This window comes from Saimiri boliviensis, chromosome 9, assembly GCF_048565385.1.
Source record: "Saimiri boliviensis isolate mSaiBol1 chromosome 9, mSaiBol1.pri, whole genome shotgun sequence".
Lineage (NCBI taxonomy): Eukaryota > Metazoa > Chordata > Mammalia > Primates > Cebidae > Saimiri > Saimiri boliviensis.
In genome coordinates this window covers 125,257,482-125,281,568 of record NC_133457.1, presented here as the reverse complement: position 1 = coordinate 125,281,568, position 24,087 = coordinate 125,257,482, and the positions used below count along the sequence as shown (strand labels likewise).

At 55.6% G+C, this 24,087-nt stretch overlaps 1 protein-coding gene across 1 annotated transcript in view; it reads left to right on the top strand.

Annotated features, from left to right (window-relative positions):
- Positions 1-21,627: 21,627 nt before the first annotated feature.
- The window catches only part of TAF4 (TATA-box binding protein associated factor 4), an 80,241-nt gene continuing 77,781 nt past the window's right edge, over positions 21,628-24,087 (top strand). Inside the window, exon 1 of the mRNA XM_003932716.3 lies at positions 21,628-23,062. Coding sequence (XP_003932765.2) covers positions 21,700-23,062 — 1,363 coding nt within the window. The 5' untranslated portion in view covers positions 21,628-21,699. The remainder of the gene's footprint in view (positions 23,063-24,087) is intronic.

Genomic DNA, 24,087 nt, shown 5'->3' with positions numbered 1-24,087 from the left:
CCTACTGTGCACCACAGCCGCCTGGGCCCACCGTGGCCGCCTTGCATTACAGGATGAGCCTCCACCTGGCCCTCCTCTGCTCTGGCCCCTCACCTGGTGCACGAGAGGCCAGAGGAATCCCTTCCGGAGCGTGGAGAGGCCTGGGGATCTGCCCAACTGCCCACCTCTCGCCTCCTCACCCTCGAGGTGCCACTCAGGCCCCCTGCTGTCCCCTGAGGCCACGCCCGCCTGGGTGCCCTCTCATCTGTTGCCCCTGCTGGGAGTCTCTTCCTCCAGACCCCACGTGTCTGGGCCTCGGCCTCCTCTGCTCTGACTTCATCTCAGAGAGGCCACCCGGCACAGATGGCAAGCAGCTCCTCCCTGGCACCCCGGGCCCACCCCACACTCAACCCATCTCTGCCTCGTGTTCTTTCTGGCTGCCTGGCTGGCATGCCCACCCCGTGAGGGTGGCATGCGTCCCCAGCTCCCACAGCAGGCACAGAGGGCACCAGCCCAGGCCTGAGGAGTGAAGGGCTCCGAGGCTGTCCCTGCATGGGTCGGGGGAGAAGGGACCTGGAGCTGCCTCACCGTCTCCCTAACTCTCTAGGCCCAGCGGCCACAGGCTCACTAGTAGGGATGGTGGCAATGCTGGGGAGCAGGCAGATCTGCGTGCACAGACCCTATCCCAGTGGGTGGGGCAGTTATCACCCCAGGCCATTTTTTAAAAACTAAATTTTATTTTACAGATAAATGCATTGACAGGAAAATGAAGTGGCTTGTCAGGAAACCCTGGCTGTAAACAGACAGACAACGCTGCTTTGTGGGAACTTGGGTCCAGACCTGATTTTTTTTTTTTTTTTTTTTTGAGCTGGAGTGTCGCTCTGTCACCCAGGCTGGAGTGCAGTGATGTGATCTCGGCTCACTGCAACTGCTGCCTCCCAGGTTCAAGTGATTCTCCTGTCTCAGCCTCCCAAGTAGCTGGGGTTACAGGTGTGCACCACCAAACCTGGCTACTTTTTTGTATTTTTAGTGGAGACAGGATTTCACCATGTTGGCCAGGCTGGTCTTGAACTCTTGACCCTCAGGTCATCCACCTGCCTTGGCCTCCCAAAGTGCTGGGATTACGGTTGCGAGCCACTGTGCCTGGCCCAGAGCTGGTGTTTAAGAGGAGCTGGGTGTTAGGCTGTTTTTTTGCATTGCTATAAAGAAATACCTGAGGCTGGGTAATTTATAAAGAAAGAAGTTTAGCTCGCTCACATTTCTGCAGGCTGCACAAGCATACCATCGCCACCTGCTCGGCTTCTGGGGGTCCTCAGGGATCTTCCACTCAGGCGGAAGGGGAAGCAGGAGCAGGCAAGGTGAGAAGAGGAACCGAAGAGAGTTCGAGACAGTGCCACAGGCCTCTAAACAATCAGATCTCGGAGAACTCACTATGGCAGGACAGCAGTGAGCCAGGAGGGATCTGCCCCCAAACACCTCCCACCAGGCCCACCTCCAGCCTTGGAGGCCCCAGGTCAACAGCAGATTTGGAGGGGACGAACATGTAACCGCCAGCACGCTGCAGGCGTGAGCGTGACGAGAGATCCCCTGGCTTTCTTTGTTGCTGCTCCTACAACAGCCCCGTAACACCGTTCCTGAGTTCTTCCCGAGCTCTTGGCCCAGTCATCCAGCCCCACCTCCGGGCTTCAGCGCTTGGGCCAGACGCGCGCAGTCTTTCTTCTTTTCCTTGTGCAGGTGACATCCAGGTGCCATTTCTCGAGGTCGCCAGGCTTCCCAGCCTCTGGCTGCTGCTTGTGTCTTTGTGGGGGAGGTGGCTGTGATGACGACAGCACGTTCGAAGCAGCAGAGGTTACAGTTTCCTTCTAAAAATACACTTAAGACAGTCAAATGTAAGGGGGTGACTTCTGGTTCAGCACGGTGTGCAGAGAACACGCTTCTCCCTGGATCCATGGGAGGACCACAGAGGGGACACTGCTGACATTGCCCGTCTGGGACATCCCTTCCCCAGATCCACAGGAGGACCATAGAGGACACTGCTGACCTTGCTTATCTGTGGGCATCTCCCCTCTGGCTCAGCTAGAAGACGGACAGCTTGGTGGCACCAACTGGGCAGAGCAGGGAGAGCCAGAGCCCAGGCACACAGGGTGGGGAATCCCCAGGACTCCAGATGCACTCCATCCAGAAGGTCAAGCAGCTCTGAAGGTGGAGCATAAGGTGGACCGAGAGCCCAGACCCACAGCCAGGAGAAAGCTCTTCTACAGATGCAGGCAGAAGACAGGGGTCCAGGGGCGACTCTCAGGAGTCAGGGCTGGGAGAGTCTGTGCTGGGGCCGAGGGAAGGCATAGCCCATGAGAGAGCAAGGCACTGAAGAGAGCCAGGAGATCAGGTCACAGCCACATCTGGAAAGGTGGCCTAAGCCCTTTGCTCTGCTCCCTCGAAGAGTGCCAGCAGCCTGCTCTGTCTCCCAGGGCGGGGGTGGGGGCTCTGTGGAATTGCACTGGCCTCCCAAGAACTCTGGTCACATGCTCAGACCCTGCTGCTTCCCCTCTGAGGTCCACCCTGGAGCAGCCCCTCACCTCCCCCACACGGCTCCACCTCAGCACTTTTGACGCTCTCGTGAAAGCGCCTGGACCCCAAGGGTCACTGGACCTCACAGGACAGACAGATTCTACATCCCCTCCTGCCAAAGACGGGAGCTTGGGGGAAAGAAAAACCACCTGAGGAGCAAAAAAACATAAAAAAGAAAAAAAAAAACTCTATTGCTGATACCCTTGGAGAGAGAAGAGAAAACATTACAGCCATGACATAAGAACAGAATGTTATAAAAAAGGAACAGTGAGAAACTAATAAAGAGCCCTTGGAAAGGAAAAAATAAAAGACAGCATAGCACAAATGAAAACTTAAAGATAAATTTCTCAAGCTGGGTGTGGTGGCTCACACTGTAATCCCAGCACTTTGGGAGGCCAAGGGTAGATCACCTGAGATCACGAGTTCGAGACCAGCCTGCCAACATGATGAAACATGGTGGCGGGCACCTATAATCCCAGCTACTCAGGAGGCTGAGGCAGGAGAATCACTTGAACCCAGGAGGCAGAGCTTGCAGTGAGCTGAGATCGCGCCACTGCTCTCCAGCCTGGGTGACAGAGTGAGACTCTGTCTCAAAAAATTTGGGAGGCCAGGGTGGGTAGATCACCTGAGGTCAGGAGTTCGAGATCAGCCTGACCAACATAGTGAAACCCTGTTTCTACTAAAAATACAAAAATTGGCTGCCTGTGGTGGTGGGTGACTGTAATCCCAGCTACTCGAGAGGCTGAGGCAGGAGAATCATTTGAACCCGGGAGGCGGAGGTTGCAGTGAGCTGAGATTGTGCCACTGCACTCCAGCTTGGGCAATAAGAGTGAAACTCCATCTCGAAAAACAGATAATTTTTCATAAAGCAGAGAAAATGAAATAAAAAATAAGGGAAGAAAACATTAAGAAGAGCTCCAGAAAGAGAAAACAGAACAGAGAGCATTGCCAAGCAAGTGATTTACGAGAAAACGTCCTAAAATGTGAACGCGAGGCTCCAGGCTGAATGAGGGAAGGAAGGCCAGGCATGGCATCATGACATTTCTGAACATGGGACATGAAGCCAACTCTTGGCAGAGCAAGTCCCGGTCCCACAAAAGAGCTGGTATCTGATTGGCACTGCCTCTCGGGTGGCCGCAGGTGGCCGCTGTCGGCAGCGGGTGAAGCCTTCACAGCCCCGTGGGAAGCTGCTCTGTGTCCCGGTCCCAGGGAGGACCCTAAGACTCAGGAAGTCTCCGGGCGCTTTTCACAGTGAACTCCTGGAGGATGTGCAGGGAGTGAGCGGGGAGGGCAGTTGGAAGGGGTGGGGGCCTCGGGTTCTGTTCAGGACAGACTCCAAAAGAGGTGTGGGAGCCCGATGCCCGAGGACAGCAGCGTGATGGGCAGCTGCTCTGGGGGAGTCAGAGCCAGGGTGCCTCCCATCCCTGGGAAGATGGGGCTGGGGACCTTCTTGCTCCCCACCTTGAAAGGTGGCCCAGGAAGTACTTTCCAGACTTGCCGGGGAGGTTTGGGGATGGGAACAGGCAGGCATGGGAGAAACTGACCACAAGAATGACTTACACCCAAAGCCTGTGGGAGTGCACTCCTCAGGCCTGCGTGGGCCCAGGAACCACCCTCTGCCAGGTGGGTGGGCGGAGGAAGGGCAGGGAAAAAGCAGCAGGACAGTGGGGCTGTGGCGCTGGGACTCCACAGCAGGCAGGGCCACACTCTTCTCTTTGTGGCCTCATCTGTGGCCTCGAATCATTTTGATGCAAAGGATCCTTAGGAGAGTCAGCCCCATGCTCATCGGGATCTCAGTCTGTGTCAGAGACAGGGTGTGCCCACGGTGGCAGAGGTGGGTCCAGGGTGCACAGAGGAGGGTGGGCTGCCAGACAGCAAGCAGGTGGTGAGGACAAACCCGAGAGAAGCCGTCGCAGCCCATAGCAGTGGCCACTCAGATCATCCTGTCGTCGGTTCATTCATTGATCAGTTGATTGACTGATTCCCCCATCACTGATACATTGATCCCACAGACACTCACTGAGTGTGGGTCAACATTCAATCCCCAGGCTGGCTAGCATTGGGGTCGGGGTGGGGCTGGGCAGTCTCCGGCAAGGGCTCCCTCCTCAGTCTGGGACTGAGGCCTCTCCCCTCCTACACCTGGATGCCCCTCGGGGCCTCGAGGCCAACTCTAGGTGTCTGGTTGAATGGGCCTGGGTGTGGCTGAGTATGGGGTTTTATTCAAGCTTGCCAGGCATTCTAGTAAGTAGCCAGGGATATGAGCTACCGGTCTAGGGACAACGCAGGGAGGAAGGAGAGGGCAGAGAGGCGGGCTGCAGAGGTCCCTGATGGCTGCTGTGGGGAGGCAGCTGTGTGAGTCTGAAAGGTGGTGTGGAGGGACAGGCTGAGGAGAGTCAGGGGGAGCCCCGAGGAAGGGCTGGGCGGCGGGAGGGATGGGAGAGCAGAGCTGGGAGGTTGCAGGAGAGCTGGAGAGGACCGGGTGGGGCGGCCTAGGCACGGCGGCAGGACCCACAGAACGGGCGGCACCACGTGGCACCTATTGGGTGCTGCCAGATGCCCGGTGACTGCAGCAGGGCTTGTGGGGGTATCTGTGGGCGGGACGTGCGTGGGGTCCTGGGTCTTGAAGAGAAGAGACGCTTCCAGACTGTCTTCACCGCCCTGCTCAGTTACCTCTGCGTCCAGGACGCCGGCTCTTGACAGTGGAGGGATGACCCAGAATGGCGTGGAAATCCCCACCAGCTGGCAGGTGCTGGAGTTGGGGTCCAACCCGGCAGCTGCCCCCTTCACCATGAAGTGGCGAGAGGTGAGTTCTGGGGAAAGCTGGCTGGTTCTAAGCAGCACCCCGTCTGCGGCAGAGCAAACCCACCCGACCTAGCTCTGTTCTATTATTAAACTCCCAGCTCAAGGGGCCCCTTCACCGTCACCTCTTGATCTCCCCGGAAGGCAAGGGTTTCTTCAGTTGTTCTTTGGTTTCTTTTTTTTTTTTTTTTTTTCTGAGAAGGAAATGTGCTGAAACAGAAGATTTGTCTAGCCTCCTATCTTGGTTTTGACAAGATTCACCCAGGAGGAGGTGCGGGCCGTTCACTCTGGTGCGGGAAAGGACACCAGGGATCCCATGACTGAAGGCACCGTGGACCCCAGGCAGCCGCTCCCCACCGCCACCCTGCAGGCCCAGCTTGGCTGGAGCCTCCCGCTCGCCCTGGCCGCAGGGCCTGTCCTGAGCATCCCACGAGGCGGTCAGGGCCTTGCCTAGCTCCTGCTTCCTCCCGGCCTGTGTCTGAGAGCCCCAGGCCCCCACCCGGGCTCCCACGGGGCTGGGCTCCAGCACACTGAAGCCTGTGCTTTTAGGAAGACTGTTCATTTTGTATTTCAGAAATCCATTTGACACCAGAATAGCCACGGGCTGCCCATCCCATCTTCCGTTTCTCTGCAGCGGGGCCTGTCTGCCCACGTGTAAAATGCTCCCTGGAATTCAACCCCCACCTGACACTCTGTGGTGCCTCACCGTGCTCTGCCCAGGGGCACTGACTCCTATCTCCCCACGCCCTCCCCCATCTGCACCTGCCCCTTCCGAGGGTGGGGCAGGCTGCCCTGTGGGCCAGTCCATGCTGGGGACAGGAGCTCCAAAGGAAGCAGGCAGGTGCCCGCCTCGCACCCACTTTGTCCTGGGAACCCTTATGCCCACGTCCGCACTCGCCTCCTGCCCCCTCCTCTGCCCCGTTTGCTCCGAGCGTGGTGCCTGTGTTCCCTTCCCGGAGCAGACTCTTGACAACTGTTCAGCTGGGGCTGGAATTACCCGTCACTGGACAGCAGGTGTAGTGAGCAGGGGGAGTCCCCACTGTGGGGACAGATGGGAACTGAAGTCATGACTTGAGACAGGGTCTTGGACAGGATGATCTCCCTCCCTGGTGGGAGGACCTGAGGGTCTGGTCCCTCGAGGCTCCAGGGCATTTAGTCCTTGGCTGTGCCCGTGGTGGCATCAGCACGACTTCCCCAGCTTAGGGTCTCTCCTTCCTTTTGGAGACCCTCGCCACTCCCCACCCTGCTCTTGATCTGACCGGGCGGGCCCCCCGTTCCCCTAGTCCTTGCCTTGGCCATCGAGGGATGCAGAGGTGGGGCCCTGTCCCTACTGCATGGACGAGAAACCCAAGCCCCAGGGCGTGCCTCAGGCCATACAGCCGGCAGGGACAGAGGAGGTGCCCGGTGCCATTCTGGGTGCAGCACGCGTGAGAGTGCAGACGGGGCGTGCCTCCCGCGAGGCCCTGGGCTATCTGTGCTGTGTGTCAGATTCGTACTTTGGTCCTTTCTCCTGCATCTCAAGCCTAGGACGGAGGCCCAGCACCAGGCTCCTCATGAGCAGATCCCAGCTCTCATCCGCTCCAGGGCTCCTCATGAGCAGATCCCAGCTCTCATCCGCTCCAGGGCGCCTGATGAGCAGATCCCAGCTCTCATCCGCTCCAGGGCGCCTGATGAGCAGATCCCAGCTCTCATCCGCTCCAGGGCGCCTGATGAGCAGATCCCAGCTCTCATCCGCTCCAGGGCTCCTCATGAGCAGATCCCAGCTCTCATCCGCTCCAGGGCACAGCTTTCTTGCTGGTTTTCACTTTCTGTCTTTTCTGAGACAGTGTCTTGCTCTGTCCCCTAAGCTACAATGCAGTGGTGCGGTCACAGCTCACTGCAGCCTCCACCTCCTGGGCTCAAGCCTCCTGCGTAGCTGAGACAACGGTGCACACCACCTCGCTGGGCTCGTTTTTAATTGTTTTATAGAGATGGTGTCTCACTCTGTTGCCCAGGCTGGTCTTGAACTCGGCCACAGTGCACACCACCACGCCTGGCTCATTTTTAATTGTTTTATAGAGATGGTGTCTCACTATATTGCCCAGGCTGGTCTTGAACTCAGCCACCAGTGATCTTCCCACTTCATCCTCCTGAGTAGCCGGGACTACAGGCATGTACCACCATGAATGGCTAATTAAAAAAAAAACTGTATAAAGACAGGGGTCCCACTCTATTGCCCAGGCAGGTCCTGAACTCATGGCCTCAAGTGGTTCCATCTTCAGCCTCCCAAAGTGCTGGAATCATAGGCATGCACCACCGCTTCTGGCCTCCCTCTCTTTTCTTTTGTTATTTATTTAGAGACAGAGTTTTGCTGTGTCACCCAGTCCGGAGTGCAAAGGTGCAATCTCAGCTCACCTCAACCTCTGCCTCTCAGTTTCAAGCGATTCTCCCGCCTCAGCCTCCCAAGTAGTGGGATTACCTACCTCCTCGTCTGGCTAATTTTTAATAGAAATGGTTTCATCATACCGGCCAGGCTGGTTTCAAACTCCTGATCTCAGATGATCCACCCGCTTTGGCCTCCCAAAGTGCTAAGATTACAGGCATGAACCACTGCTTCTGGCTTTCCTGTTTTTTAAGCTGAAAAAAAAAAAAATTGTGCCTGGATTATGGAGGCAGGACATTCATTTTGCAAACTGTTTCTGAACCCCCAGCCCATTTGATAAAATATGAACATTACAATTCACATTGACATGAATGTGGGAAAGGTTTGCATGTATGAGATCAGATTGATCAGCTTCTTCACGACTTCTAGCCTCGCACAGTACATTACTCACTTTGGCTTCTCATGAAAAGAGCAAATGATGTGTTTCAGTTATCCCCTATTTTGGGAAACCTGAGGGAAAAGATTTGAGAGCACGAGCACATTTCGTCGTAGAGCGGGAGGTCTCGATCTCGGGGGCTGTGAGAATCATCTGAATGATCTTTGCAGAATATGCAGGAGGCTGGGTCCCACTGACACCTGCTGGCGGGGAGCTCCTGAGAGAGGCGGTGCACACCTGTGTGCACACCTGTGCAGGCGCGGAGCTCCTGAGGCCGGGCACACCTGTGTGCACACCTGTGCAGGTGCAGAGCTCCTGAGAGAGGCCAGGCACACCTGTGCAGGTGCAGGCACACATGCAAGTCTCTGCACATGAGCATCTGCTTTACTGTTTAATATTAAACATTTTTAATATTAAAAGAGTGCAGGCTGGTCGTGGTGGCTCATGCCCGTAATCCCAGCACTTTGGGAGGCCGAGACGGGCAGATCACTTTAAGTCAGGAGTTTGAGACCAGCTTGGTCAACATGGCGAAACCCGTTTCTACTAAAAATACAAAAATTGACAAGCGTGGTGGCGAATGCCTGTAATCCGAGCTACTCGGGAGGCTGAAGTAGGAGTACCACTTGAACCTGGGAGGTGGAGTTTGCAGTGAGCCAAGATCGTGCCATTGCACTCCAGCCCAGGTGACAAAAGTGAAACTTCATCTCAAAAAAAAGAAAAAAGAAAAGAAAAGTGAAAGTAAGAATGTGGTACAAAGATAAAAAGGACACCCGTGGAGGGCACTTACCATGGAAAGAGCTGGCAGGACCGGGTGTTGCTCTGGTGAGCCAGTGAGCGCACGGGCAGGCCTAGGACGTTGCTGTAATGACTGACCACACTGAGGTTACTTATAAACGCCGCACACTTAGGCCACACTAACTTTATGAAACGTGGGTTTTTTTGTTTTTGGCCAGGTGCAGTGGGTCACTTCTGTAATCCTAGCACTTTGGGAGGTTGAGGAAGGAGGACCACCCGAGCTCAGAAATTTGAGAACGGCCTGGGCAACATAGTGAGACCTCGTCTCTACTAAAAATAAAAAATAAAAATATCAGCTGGGCGTGGTGGTACGTGCCTATGGTCCCAGCTGCCTGGGAGGCTGAGGTGGGAGAATTACGGGCCCAGGAGTTGGAGGCTGCAGTGAGCTGTGACACTGCCACTGTCTCCAGCCTGGGTGACAGAGTGAGAGGCTGTCTCCAAAACTACATACGGTGTGTGTGAATATATATCTATCTGTTCTCTCCTCAATAATAAATTAACCTTAGCTTACTATAACTTTTTTACTTTATAAGGTTTTAAAATTTTGATTCTTTTGTATTAACAGCTTAAAACACAAACACATTGTATAGCTGTATAAAACTACTTTTCTTTATATTTTTATTTTATAAACTCTTTTCAATTTTTAAAATCTTTTATTTTGTTTTCTGTGCTTTTAAAACTTGCTTGTGAAACCAAGCAGAGCTGGTTGAGCCTTCAAAGTCCTAAAACGCGCGGCTGTGGGTTCAGGGTTTATTCTGGCAGCGTGGGAGCCTCTGCAAAGAAAGGGCGAGAGATGGAGCTGGGCGGACAGGGACAGGTTCCCTTAAGGCTGCGGAACAGGACGTCCTCCGGTGCCAAGGACCTTGTCCTGGATGACAGTTGGTCAAATGAAGGCAAGCTTGAAAGCCTCACAGATGAATTTACTGAATTCTTTTTTTTTTTTTTTTTTTTTTTTCATTTGAGATGGAGTTTCGCTCTTGTTGCCCAGGCTGGAGTGCGGTGGCGTGATCTTGGCTCACTGCAACCTCTGCCTCCTGGGTTCAAGTGATTCTCCTGCCTCAGCCTCCGAGTAGCTGGGACTACAGGCGTGGGCCATCACGTCCAGCTGATTTTTGTATTTTTAGTAGAGATGGGGTTTCACCATGTTGGCCAAGATGGTCTCAATCTGTTCGTGATCTGCCCACCTCCGCCTCCCAAAGTGCTGGGGTTACAGGTGTGAGCCACCGTGCCTGGCCTAAAATACTGTTTTTACTGCCATTCTTTATTTTCTCCACCTCCTTTTTCTTTGTGTCTGGTTTCTGTCCCTGCCAATGCGGTGGCTGAAGTGCACAGTAAGTGAGCATCTGTTCTGACTCTGAGAGAGCGGCCTGAGATCCTCCCAGGGTTCCTGGTATTTCCCAAGCCTCTCGGGTTGGGTGCATGGCTGTGCTGCTCTTGGTGTCATTACTCTATGCCCAGGAGAGGCTGGGCAGCAGCCGCATTCTCCTTTGGTTCACGGGATACCTGTTTTTCTCGGGTCGGCTAGAGGCATCCAATGCCCTGGTTTGTAAATGGCAACCGAAAGGCGTGTTTCGGCACCGGTTTGGGGACCTTTCCCGTCTCTCATCCCTTTTCCCTTTCAGGTGGTGCTGGGCTTTGCTCTACAAAGAGGACTCTGGTGTTACTCCTGAGAGCTCACGAGCCAGAGAGCTGAAAACGGCAGGCTTGCGAGTTACAAGGAAAATGATTTGGTAATTACGATCAAAAGAGAATAAATAAACTCTCAGACTTCAACTTCTTTAAAAGAAAAAAAAATCCCATCTTTTTCTGTAAAACATTAAAATGCTTTGTTTTACAAAAATGAAGAGTGAATTCCTCTGCACGTACTTCTGTGCTTAGAACGTTTTTCAGACCTACACGCGGTAGGCATTGCTGCGTGTTGGCTGGCTTTTCTTTTTTTTTCTTTTTTTTTTTTTTTTGAGACGGAGTCTCGCTCTTGTTACCCAGGCTGGAGTGCAATGGCGCGATCTCGGCTCACCGCAACCTCCGCCTCCTGGGTTCAGGCAATTCTCCTGCCTCAGCCTCCGGAGTAGCTGGGATTACAGGCACGCGCCACCATGCCCAGCTAATTTTTTGCACCTTTAGTAGAGACGGGGTTTCACCATGTTGACCAGGATGGTCTCGATCTCTTGACCTCGTGATCCACCCGCCTCGGCCTCCCAAAGTGCTGGGATTACAGGCTTGAGCCACCGCGCCCGGCGGCTTTTCTTTTCAAACACCTGAGTGTGGCAAAATCAACGCAAAATTGTATTTTCTTACCTAGTGGAAATCTAAGATGACTAGTGAACGTTCAGGTTTGCTTTTGTGTCCCCCTTCTGGCTGCTTCAGAGTTTCTGGTGTAATTTCTGAACCCGTGTGTCATCTGTATTAAATATCTGCCCCAGTCTTTCTCCTGCCCCTCAGAAGAGCCAAACTTTGAGTTTTGTGTCTGTCATTGATACATTTCAATACATCTTTCTATACAATAAAAAAGAAAGACTTGCTTGTGAAAAACTGAGACACAAGCACACGCATGAGCCTAGACCTACCCAGGGCCAGTTATCGCCATCACTGCCTCCTCCTCCACATCCTGCCCGGTCAAAGGGGCAGTAATGCGCCCCGAGCCGCCCTCTCCCGTGAGAATGGTGCCTTCTTCAGGATACATCCTGGAGCACCTGCCTCACTGCTTTACAGTTCACCTCTTTTTTTTTTTTTAATAAGTAGAGGAGTATACTCTAAAATAACAATGAAGGCTAGGTGCAGTGGCTCAAACCTGTAATTTCGGCACTTTAGGAGGACGAGGTGGGAGGATGGCTTGAGCCCAGGAGTTCAAGATCAGCCTGGGTAACATAGTGAAACTCTGTCTCTGCAAGAGAAAAATTTTAAAAACTCAGCCAGGCGTGGTGGCATGGACCTGTAGTCCCAGCTACTTGGGAGGCTGAGGCAGGAGGATCTCTTGAACCCAGGAGTTTGAGGCTGCAGTGGGCTATGATCACACCACTGCACTCAAGCCTAAGTGACAGAACAAAACCCTGTCTCAAAAATAAAATAGGCTGGCGCAGTAGCTCACATCTTTAATCCCAGCACTCTGGGAGGCCGAGGCAGTTGGATCCCTTGAGGTCAGGAGGTTGAGACCAGCCTGGCCAACATGGCAAAACTCCATCTCTACTAAAAACACAAAAATTAGCCAAGCATAGTGGCGCGTGTCTGTCATCCCAGCTACTTGGGAGGCTGACGCAGGAGAATCGCTTGAACCTGGGACACAGAGGTTGCAGTGAGCCGAGATTGCGCCATTGCACTCCAGCCTGAGCAGCAGACCGAGACTCTGTCTAAAAAATAAATAAATAAAATAAAATGATAAAAAGTATAGCATAGTAAATATATAAACCAGTAACATAGTCATTTATTTTCATGACCAAGAATTAGGTACTATGTATAATTATATGCGCTAGGCTTTGTTTACAGCCACGGCAGCGCAAACATGAGTCAGCAGGTTTGCTTACAGCCACGTCACTGCAAGCATGAGTCATGCGTTGTGCTGGGACAGCTATGACATCACTTGGAAAAAGGAATTTCTCAGCTCCACTGAAATCTTACGGGACAACCATTACATATGCAGTCTGTTGTTGCCCCAAACGTCATTATGTGGTGCAGGACTGTATCTGTGTGTGTGTGTGTGTGTGTGTGTGTGTGTGTACACACACATGTACATATAGCTCATATATACAGTCACAGTCATACACAGAAGCATATGTGAGTGTGCGTGCAACTGAGTATACAGGAGTGCAGGTGAGTGTACAGGAGCGTGTGAGTGCATGGAGGTGAGTGTACAGGAGCGTGTGACTGCAGGGAGGTGAGTGTACAGGAGCGTGTGAGTGCGGGGAGGTGAGTGTACAGGAGCGTGTGACTGTGGGGAGGTGAGTGTACAGGAGCGTGTGAGTGCATGTGCAGGTGAGTGTACAGGAGCGTGTGAGTGCGGGGAGGTGAGTGTACAGGAGCGTGTGAGTGCGGGGAGGTGAGTGTACAGGAGCGTGTGAGTGCGGGGAGGTGAGTGTACAGGAGCGTGTGACTGCGGGGAGGTGAGTGTACAGGAGCGTGTGAGTGCATGGAGGTGAGTGTACAGGAGTGTGTGAGTGCGGGGAGGTGAGTGTACAGGAGCGTATGAGTGCGGGGAGGTGGGTGTACAGGAGCGTGTGAGTGCGGGGAGGTGGGTGTACAGGAGCGTGTGAGTGCATGGAGGTGGGTGTACAGGAGCGTGTGAGTGCATGTGCAGGTGAGTGTACAGGAGCGTGTGAGTGCGGGGAGGTGGGTGTACAGGAGCGTGTGAGTGCATGGAGGTGAGTGTACAGGAGCGTGTGAGTGCATGTGCAGGTGAGTGTACAGGAGCGTGTGAGTGCGGGGAGGTGAGTGTACAGGAGCGTGTGAGTGCATGGAGGTGAGTGTACAGGAGCGTGTGAGTGCATGTGCAGGTGAGTGTACAGGAGCGTGTGAGTGCATGGAGGTGAGTGTACAGGAGCGTGTGAGTGCCTTTTGGGTTCAAATGGTTCTCCTCCTGCCTCAGCCTCCCGAGTAGCTGGAATTATAAGCATGTGCCACCATGTCCGGCTAATTTTTCATATTTTTAGTGGATATAAAGTTTCGCCATGTTGGCCAGGCTGGTCTTAAACTCCTGATCTCAGATGACCCACTGCCTCAGCCTCCCAAAGTGCCGGGATTACAATCATGAGCCATCGTGCTCGGCCTGGCTTTTAATTTTACATCATTTCCATGACAGAAATCACACAAGACCATCTTCTCCCGGTAAAACACCAAAACAATCATCCAACATGGGAGCGTCCAATGGCCACCCCTCCTTGTCCAAAGACTCCTCCACAGGGAATGAAGCTGTTTCAACCAGGTTTTAAAATCATTGAAAAAGTGACATGTGCATAGGGTGGAAGAAAAACATCCAACCTCCATGCGGGGAACTGGTGGGGAGGGCAGCTCTGCCCCAGCGTGTCCCTCTGTGCAGTTCCTCAGTCACCCTCAGTCCAGGCTTCCCTCTCCCCTTTGAACCTGCACACGTCTCTAGAGACCCAGAGAATTCTGCAGGTTGACTCAAGTCCAACACGAGGGTGCTGGCCGGCGTCCGGACTCAGCCTCTTGGTTACCAGGCCTGTCCAGGAAGAGTCCACGCTGCCTCCGCCTTGAAATCCTCTGTGACATTTGAACAAGGAGCCTGCGGCGTGACCTGGGGCTGCTGTGACAAATCACCACGAGCTGGTGGCTTAAACAGCAGACCCATCTCTCACCGTTCCGGAGGCTGAAGTCCAAGATCACGGTGTCGGCTCCTCCTGGAGGCTCTCCCAGCTCGCGGTGCCTCGGCCACCCTGGGCACGCCTTGGCCTGCAGAAGCAGCGTCTGCCCTGCCTCACTGCATGATGCTCCCGCTGTGTCTGTCTGTGTCAAATCTCCCCCAACCTCCTCTCATAAGGACTCAGCCACTGGATTTAGGGCCCACTCTAAGTCCAGGACGATCTTATCTCAACATCCTTAATTATGTCTAGAGACCCTATTTGCAAATAAGGCCACCTCTTCAGGAACCACGCTGTTAGGACCTGGAGATACCTGTATCTATATCAGTATCTTTATATCTTTATAGATAGACAAGCTGGCGAAACTGCAGCTTGATGTCCATTAAACAGCAACTCGCCACTTTCCTCTCCCCCCGGTCCCTGGTAATCACATTCTGCTTTCTGTTTCTGTAAATTTGACCACTTTAATTTCTTAATTTTTATTATTTTCTTCGAGACAGAGTCTCACTGTCACCCAGGCTGGAGTGCAGTGGCGCGATCCCAGCTCACTGCAGCTCCACCTCCCTGCACTCAAGCGATTCTCCTATCTTGTCCTCTCAAGTAGCTGGGACCACAAGGAGGTGCCACCACGCCCGGCTAATGTTGGTAATTTTTGTGGATATGAGGTTTCACGTGTTGGCCAGGCAGGTCTCCAACTCCTGGGCTTAAGGGATCCGCCCACCTCAGCCTCCCAAAGCGCTGGGGTTACAGGCGTCAGCCACTGCACCTGGCCCTGGACATTTGGCTACTTTAGAGTTCTCATTTAAGTGGCATCACGCAGTATTTGACTTTTTATGGCTGATTTATTTCACTTAGCATTTATTTATTTGTCTTCTGATTTTTATTATGGTAAAACACATGTAACATAAAATCTATCATCTTAACCATGTTTTCAGATTTTTTTTAAATTGACAAACAATTGAATTTATTTATGGGGTGTCATGTGTTTTCGGACAGGTATACATGGCCGATGATCAAATCGGGCTAATTCCTACATCCATCGCCTCACGAATTTACCATGTCTTTGTGGTGGGAATTTTCTTTTTAGTTTTGCTTTCCAGCAACTTGACTATCATGTTCCTACACACGGTTTTGTTTGAGTTTATCCCAGTTGGGGATAATGGAACTCCTTAAATATGTAAATTTGTCTCTTATTAATATAGAAATTCCAGGCAGTATTTCTTCAAATACTTTTTCCTGCCTCATTTCTTCTATCTTTTTGTAATTTCAACTACAACCTCTGCCTCCCGGGTTCAAGAGATTCTCCTGCCTCAGCCTCCCCAGCAGCTGGCATTACAGGTGTGCACCACCATGCCTGGATAATATTTTCGTATTTTTAGTAGAGAGAGGTTTCACCATATTGGTCAGGCTAGTCTCGACCTCCTGACCTCGTGATCCACCTGCCTCAGCCTCCCAAAGTGCTGGGATTACAGGTGTGAGCCACCACACCTGGCCTTATGGGCTTTTTGAGATTGTTTCACAGATCTCGAGGCTCTTCTTGTTTTCCCCACACCCTTTCTTTTTCAGATTGGATCAATTCTTTTGGTGTATCTTCAAGTTAACAGAGTTAAGTGTCATCTCCACTCTTTCGTTAGGCTCATTCAGTTAACTTTATATTTAAGATATTCTAATTTTCAGTTCTAAAATTTCCTTTTAAAAAGTATAGCTTCTGGCCAGGCATAGTGGCTCACTTCTATAACTCCAGTACTTTGGGAAGCTGAGGCAAGAGGACTGCTTGAGGCCAGGAGATCAAGACCAGCCTGGGCAACATGGCAAATCCTCAACTCTACAAAAAATACAAAAAGGTTAGCTGGGCATCCTGGCATGAGCCTGTAGTCCCAGTTACTAGGGAGGATGAGTGAGGAGAATCACCCTAGCTGGGAGGTCAAGGCTGCAGTCAGCCATGATTGTGCCAGTGCACTCCAGCCTGGGCAGCAAAGTAAGACTGTCTCCAGAAAAAAAAAGTTTCTAATTATCTGTTGCAATTTAAAAATCTTGTTAACAGTGTATTTTCAGCTGGGTACAGTGGCTTATACCTATAATCCCAGGACTTTGAGAGGCAGAGATGGATGATTAATTGAGCTCAGGAGTTCAAGACCAGTCTGGGCAACATGGTAAAACTCCACCTGTACCAAAAAAAAAAAAAAAAAAAAAATTAGCCAGATGTGGTGGTGCACACCTGAAGTCCCAGCTACTAGGGAGGCTGAGGTGGGAGGATCTCTTGAGTCTGGGAGGCAAAGCCTGCAGTGAGCTAAGATGGTCTCACTGTACTCCAGCCTGGGCTACAGAACAAGACCGTGTCTCAAGAAAAGAGTATTTTCTTTACAGCAGCAATTATAATAGTTCCATTAAAATCCTTGTTTGTTAATTCATCAATCTAGGTCCTATCAGGGGTCAGTTTCCAGTAGAATGGAAAATGAATAATGATTTTTTTTTCTTTATATATTCACAGGTTTTGTTATTGGTAAAGCACCTGCAATGGAACTAAAGGTTTTCAGGAAGGTGTTTTTTTTTTTTTTTTTTTTTTTTGGTAGAAGGGAGGAGTCTTCCTCTATCATCCAGGCTGGATTGCAACGGGGCGATCTTGGCTTACTGCAACCTCCACCTCCTGGGCTCAGTAGCTGGGACAACAGGCACTTGCCATCATGTCCAGATAAATTTTTTATTTTTGTAGAGATGGGGTTTTTGCCACATTGGCCAGGCTGGTCTTAAACCTGCCTCCAAAAGTGCTGGGATTACAGGTGTGAGCCACTGAGCCTGGCCAGGTGTTTGGGTTTTATAAACTGAGCACGTGAGCAGAATATGGGGACAGTTATTTTAGAAATTAAGCAAAGCAGCAACAGCACTCCTAAGAAACCGTGGATGGACGTCATGCTTAGAATGTGGATCCCAGGAGTGCTGCACCTTTCCAGGTTAGGGAGGAGTCAAGAGGCCACAGGCTTCTCTCCTGGAAAGTCATTCCTTGCTTACACCCTTGGGAAGGGTGAGCCATCCCAGGAAGGCTGACTTGTTGGAGTGCTGTCAGGACAAAGCCATTCACTCCTGAACTTTGAAATACACTGCTGTCTGAGTTAAGCTAGTAAAATCCATCCACAATGGCTATGGTTAGCCATTTGTGGGAGTCAGCCAAGAGGCTGTTGTAAATGAGTCACTCAAGAGTTTGCAGACAGTCCCGCTTGGGAGATCTGGGTCAATTTCAGGGAGGAAGCAGGCCTGACTCTGACTATAATTTAGCAAGCAGGCGTCTAATCCATGGCGTCCAACTGTGCCTAGTGTATGGATGCAGGGGTTGGTCAGCTGGACAGTGCTGACTGGGGCAGCTTTTGGGTCCGAGTCCGAGGCTTCTGCCCCTTCCGAGAATGAAACCTGGGCTGCTGACTTCATCTCGAGTTCTAGTCCCTCTTCATCTGTACAACAGGCTCTGCCTGGCACTTGATTACATGTCAGGCCTGATTAATGTGGGTGCCTGGCTGATCCTGGCCGAGCAGATCTGAGCATCCCATTTTCCTGGGAAAGCAGGGCAGGTGGTGGAGGTGTCTTGGCCAGTGGCCTTCTCTACACCAGAGCCTTCAGGTCGCAGCCTACCGTCTCGGACTCCAGCCTCCCCAGGCTTGTGTCCTGGGGTGAAGGGAGCAGGGTAAGTGCCTCCTAATCTGTCTAAGGTCTCCCCTTAAGTAGCCATGCCATGTACTGGCTTGAATAGTGTCCCCTCAAACCACATCCACTAGAACATGTTGGATGCAACCTTATTTGGAAGCAGGGGTTTTGCAGACATAATTGGTTAGGGATCTTGTGATCGATCAACTGTTTTGGATTTAGGTAGGTCTCGAACCCAGCGACTGGAGTCCTTGTAAGAGAAGAGGACACAGACACACAGGGAGAAGGCCAGGTAAAGACAGAGACTGGAGTGACGCGGCCACAAACCCAGGGATGGAGGAAGGGCTCCCCCCCAGAACCTCCGGAGGGAGGGCAGCCCTGCCCACACCCTGGTTCTGGCTTCTAGAGCTGTGAGAATCCACTTCTGTTGTTGAAGGGCACACGTGTGTGATCATTTGTCAAGGCCACGTTGAAAAACACATCCATCTGCATTTGCAGAGCAGTTAGATGGCCATGAGTTTCTCCCCGGGGTGCGGATTTATTTTTGACCATAGACATCCCTTTGAGCCTTGCAAGACTGAGGAACACTACCAGTGGGGCTGAAGACGGTGCCAAAACATTCAGCTGCCATCTAGCGGCATGCCTTTTTCTTCGGGGTGGGGTCGGGTAGGAGGTCTTTCTGTCATCCAGCTTGGAGTACAGTGGCATGATTGCAGCTCACCTGCAGGCTTGAACTCGAACGACTCTAGGGCCCTCCTGCCTCCTGATCCTCCTGCCTCAGTCTTCCAAAAAGTTGCGACCACAGGTGCCATGCTTGGCTAATTTTTAAAAAAAACCCTGTTTTTAGTAGAGACAGTGTCTTGCTTTGTTGCCCAGGCTGGTCTTGAATTCTGGGCTCAGGCCATCCTCCTGCCTCAGCCTCCTAAAGTGCTGCGATTATAGGTGTGAGATACGGGGCTTTTTTTTTTTTTTTTTTTTTTTAAATTGTTTTGTGATGAAGGATCTCAGACAACAAAAGCACAGGTCACGTAACAAACACCACAGACCTTTCACACAGCGGCAGCACGGAAACCACGACTCCCTCTATACTTAGATTTGGTTCATTCTTAATATGTTTTAAACTTAATTCAAAACAATGTTTTTATTAGTTTATTTTTATAATAAGCGAGTGTGTCTGATGACCTATTTTGTTGAAAAGACAACCTGCTTAGTAAACTCGGAAGGCCCACCGAGCTGCCGGCCTCCAACGCCACCTCTTTGCCTCCAGCCTGGAGCAACCTTTTGCCGGGTTTAAACACAGTGTTTACGATTGGCACTTGTTACAATTCCCCTTATGCTAGGGTGGGATTTTTCTTTCAAACTAAGTTAAGTCCTAACTGCTTGTGGCAAAACTTAAATCACACAGAGATACAAGAAGAAAATTTGGCCTGAGGTCCCCAGGGTGACCCTTCACCGCAGGCACATTAGGAGGGGAAGTCACGTGGTATCCCCACCCCTGCGCCCCCCCGCTCCTCCTCCAGGGAGGCGGTGCTCCCGAAAGCCCCCGCCTCAGTAGAGCTGGCTGCGGCTCCCACCTCCCCCAGGGCCTCCCGGTGCACAAGACCGTCCTTGCAAGGGAAGCTGGGATGGGTGGGCATAGATAGACCCTTGGCGCCTCACAGCTGCAGCAGCTGCCAGGCTGGGCGGTTCCCCAGAGGCCCTTGGGTAATGCCAACAAAGGCGTGAGTGCAGGAGGCTGAGCCCAGCCTACGGAGCCCTATTTTAGGACCGGCTCCCGCCAGGGCCTGGGAGAACAGAGAAGCCACCACTGTGTGTACAAGGCACCAGACTCATTACAATCTCACTGGAGTAGCAGCGGACTTGAAGAGTGGGGGCCTGAGCGTGGGAACCTTCAAAGTTACCCCGGCCTCTGGGACACAGGGGCCTTGGAACCTGGTCGGTTTCATGCGAGTCCTGCGTTCTGCTTCTGCCCCGACTCTAGTCTGAGGGCACCGGCTGTGCTGTGAGCCTGGGTCCCGCCTTGCAAGTGTGCACGGGGCCGGTCTGCCTGCCTGTGGTTTGACCTACTTTAAAAATGTTCTAATTAGTTGTCAACACTTAAAAATTAAAAATCCTGAGATTTAATCATTACTCTACATTTCTGCTCTTTCTGGAAAACTCACACTGTCCCACTACTGAGCTCAAGGTGCCCCCTGGAGCCCCCAGAGGTGCCCTCTCCACCATACCCAGCTTGCTCCTTTCATTTCCTTTCCTGCCTTCTGGGAGCCAAAGGTCAGGTACAAAACTCCAGCTGTCCGTCGACAGCGATTTTCCCCCCACAGTGCTTTCCCGTAGGGGAGGCGCCTCTCCCAGGCTCCGTCCTCCACGCTCACTGGCTGCTGCGGCTGCGGAGAACACGCCTGGGCTGAGGTCCCGTATCCATCCGTTTGAAAGGCTGCAATGCGAACAGGCAGTAGGGCCCAATTCGGGTCTGTTTTTGAGACCAGCCGTTTCCTTTCTTAAAACAATTAAAATCAATCATTTTTGGTCAGCAACGTCATTCGTCGTCCCGAGGTCTCTGCTTACTGCGGCGCTGTCTACAGCTGCGAAGATTGAGCCTCTGGTCCCCAGTGAGGTCCGAGGCAAGGAAGCGTCTTTCTGAAACCCATTCTGGGCTCTCAGGAAGAAATGGGAGAAAGGAAAAGCACTAGAAATGTCCAATAACACCATCTTTTGGTTGGAAAATAAAACACGCAGAAGAAGGGGACTGGAAGTTTCACGGAAGTATTTCTAGAGAAAAGGTGCTTGGGAACATTATTTTAGGTAACTGACGGCCCTCCCCCCGCAGAAGGTAAAAAGCAAGCTACTTCCAGGCGGGCGGGCCTGACGCTCGGGAACTCGGGGTGCTGCCCGGCAGGCACCGTGCTCTTACCTACAGGCTTATAAGACACTCTCGTCTCCAAGGCGGCAGCTGGGCGCGGGGACAGTCACCCCGGGCGGCTTGGTTTATTGATTAAAAACGGAGGGAAGGGCCCGGGGTGGTCACGACGGCAGGCGGAGGACAGCCGTGCGCGCAGGACCGCTCCCCACCGCCCCGGACCGGCCGGGCCAGGGGCGGACCCAGCTTCCCCGCGGCGGCTCGGAGGGGCCGGGCGGCCGTCCCCGTCCTCAGGGCGCGCCGTGAGAGCCCGGCCCCGGTCCCCGTCCCCGCCGCGCCCTCGCCCGCCTCCCGGGCCCACCCGTTCCGGGGCCTGCGCGCTGCCCCGCCAGCGTTCCGGCAGCCCCGCGCGCCGCTCCCGGGCCTCGGGCCGGCCCCGCGCCGCCGCCACCGCGCACAGCGACCCGCCGGGCGCTCCCGTTTGCGCCGCCGCAGCCATTTTGGAGCCAGCGGAGACAAAGAGCGAGGCCCCGCCGCCGCCCCGCGTCCGCCTCGGCCCGGCTCGGCGCGCCGTCCCCGCGCCCCGCGCCCCGCCCCGCGGCCCCCGCGCCGCCCGCCGCCCGGACCCCCGGGCCCCCGGGCCCCAGCCCCCGCGCTCCCCGCCGCCGCCGCCGCCGCGCCCCGGCCGCCCGCCCGCGCCCCGGCCTCTAGCGCTCGCAGCCATTGGCCGCGCCTTTTAAGCGCGCGCCGCAGCCAATCGCCGGGCGCCCGCGGCCTCCGCGCCTGCGCACCGCCGCCGCCCCCGCGCCCCCGCCCCCCGGCCGCGCGCCCCCGCCCCCCGCCGGCCGCGCGCCGCCCCCCGCCCGCCCCGCGCCCGCCCCACTCGGAACCTCCTCCTCGCCCAGGCGCGCTCGGCCCGAGCGGCGGCGGCGGCGGCGGCGGCCGAGGAAAAAAGATGGCGGCGGGCTCGGATCTGCTGGACGAGGTCTTCTTCAACAGCGAGGTGGACGAGAAAGTGGTGAGCGACCTGGTGGGCTCGCTCGAGTCGCAGCTGGCGGCCAGCGCGGCCCACCACCACCACCTCGCGCCGCGCACGCCCGAGGTGCGGGCCGCGGCCGCCGGCGCGCTCGGGAACCATGTTGTGAGCGGCAGCCCGGCCGGAGCCGCGGGCGCAGGGCCGGCCGCCCCCGCCGAGGGCGCGCCCGGAGCGGCGCCGGAGCCGCCCCCCGCAGGTAGAGCGCGGCCGGGGGGCGGGGGGCCGCGGCGCCCGGGCCCCCCCTCACCGCGCCGCCCCCTTGTCCCCGCAGGGCCCGCGCCGCCCGCCGCGAAGCTGAGGCCGCCGCCCGAGGGCAGCGCGGGGGCCTGCGCCCCGGTGCCCGCCGCCGCCGCCGCCGCCGCCGCGGGGCCCGAGCCCGCCCCCGCCGGCCCCGCCAAGCCCGCCGGCCCCGCCGCGCTGGCCGCCCGCGCCGGCCCCGGCCCCGGCCCCGGCCCCGGGCCCGGCCCCGGCCCCGGCTCCGGCAAGCCCGCCGGCCCCGGCGCCGCGCAAACTTTGAATGGGAGCGCCGCGCTGCTGAACTCGCATCACGCCGCCGCACCTGCTGTCAGCCTGGTCAACAACGGGCCCGCCGCGCTGCTGCCGCTGCCCAAGCCCGCCGCCCCCGGCACTGTCATCCAGACGTCCCCCTTCGTGGGCGCCGGCGCGCCCCCCGCGCCCGCCGCGCCCTCGCCCCCTGCCGCCCCCGCGCCCGCCGCCCCCGCCGCCGCCCCGCCCCCGCCGCCCCCCGCGCCCGCCACCCTGGCCCGGCCGCCCGGCCACCCCGCCGGACCCCCGACCGCCGCGCCCGCCGCGCCGCCCCCCGCCGCCGCCCAGAACGGGGGCAGCGCCGGAGCGGCCCCCGCCCCCGCCCCGACCGCCGGGGGCCCCGCGGGGGTCAGCGGACAGCCTGGGCCCGGCGCCGCGGCCGCGGCGCCCGCGCCGGGGGTCAAGGCCGAGTCGCCCAAGACGGTGGTGCAGGCGGCCCCCCCGCCGGCGCAGACCCTGGCGGCCAGCGGCCCGGCCAGCACGGCGGCCAGCATGGTCATCGGGCCAACTATGCAAGGGGCTCTGCCCAGCCCCGCCGCCGTCCCGCCGCCTGTACCCGGGACCCCCACCGGGCTGCCCAAAGGCGCGGCCGGCGCGGTGACCCAGAGCCTGCCCCGGACGCCTACGGCCACCACCAGCGGGATCCGGGCCACTCTGACGCCCACCGTGCTCGCCCCTCGCCTGCCGCAGCCGCCTCAGAACCCGACGAACATCCAGAACTTCCAGCTGCCCCCAGGTGAGTGGCCGCACGGGGCGGGAGGGAAGGGCGGGTCCCAGCAGCGCCAGCTGCCAGTTCCAGGAAGTTCTCCGCTGGTGGAATGCTAAGGTCATCTGTCCCGCAGGCCGGTGTCTGGAGCAGGCCGAGGGGCAGCTGCTGCCCAGGTGCGGGCCAGTCCAGGTGGCTGCCTGCTAGTGAGCTGGCACTGCCTGCTTCCCCGTCTTCGTCCTGACGTCTGCGGTGGCTGCCTGTGCCTTCGGGCTGGTTTGTTTCGGAGCCGCTCAGCCAGGACTCCTAGTGGAGCGGTCCTTAACCTGTTCCCTGCCTGTGTGTCCCTGCGGGGGTTCGAAGGCTCAGCGCAGGCGCTCTCTGGGCCAGGCGATGGGGTCTGCGGAGCCGAGGGCAGGACTCGTGTGGCAGCGGCTGTCCCCTGCCCAGTTCTGCAGTTAGGTGTGTGGCCTATGTATGTCCCCATTTAGCCTTCTTGCCCCTTTGTGACCCTGGGCGTGAGCCTCCCTAATCTCCAGGCAAGGACAAGGGGGAAGGGTGACGCCCCCTCCTCGGGGCTGGGGAAGTCTGGATGGAAGGCTTGGGCTTCCACGCTGCCACCAGGAAGGCAGAGATGTCAGGCGCACCTTGTGAGAGCTTTCCCGGCGCGCAGCCTTGCTGAGAGCCGCGCTCTGGAGTAGGGTTTCAGACCGTTGTGTCACGGTCTCTTCCAGCGCTGCGTTGGTGCCCAAAGGAGTGCCCAGCTACTCTGGTTGCTGCCCTCTCGGGAGAGCAGAGGGAGGGCGGTGGCAGCAGATGCTCTCGCTCTGTGCAGGGGTCTCGGGATGGTACTGGCTTTGCTGCGGATGCCTGGGCTGGGGCTCAGGCGCCCCCTCTGCCTGGCAGTTCTCACGCTCCTGTCTAGTTGGCTGTCTCTGTGACTCCTCAGGGCCCCTCAAGTTGGATGGAAAAGATTGCCTGGCCAGCATTGCACGCTAGGCTGCTTTTGTCTGGGGCTCCCCGGCCCTCCCCAGCCGCCGTGGTGGGTGCTGGGC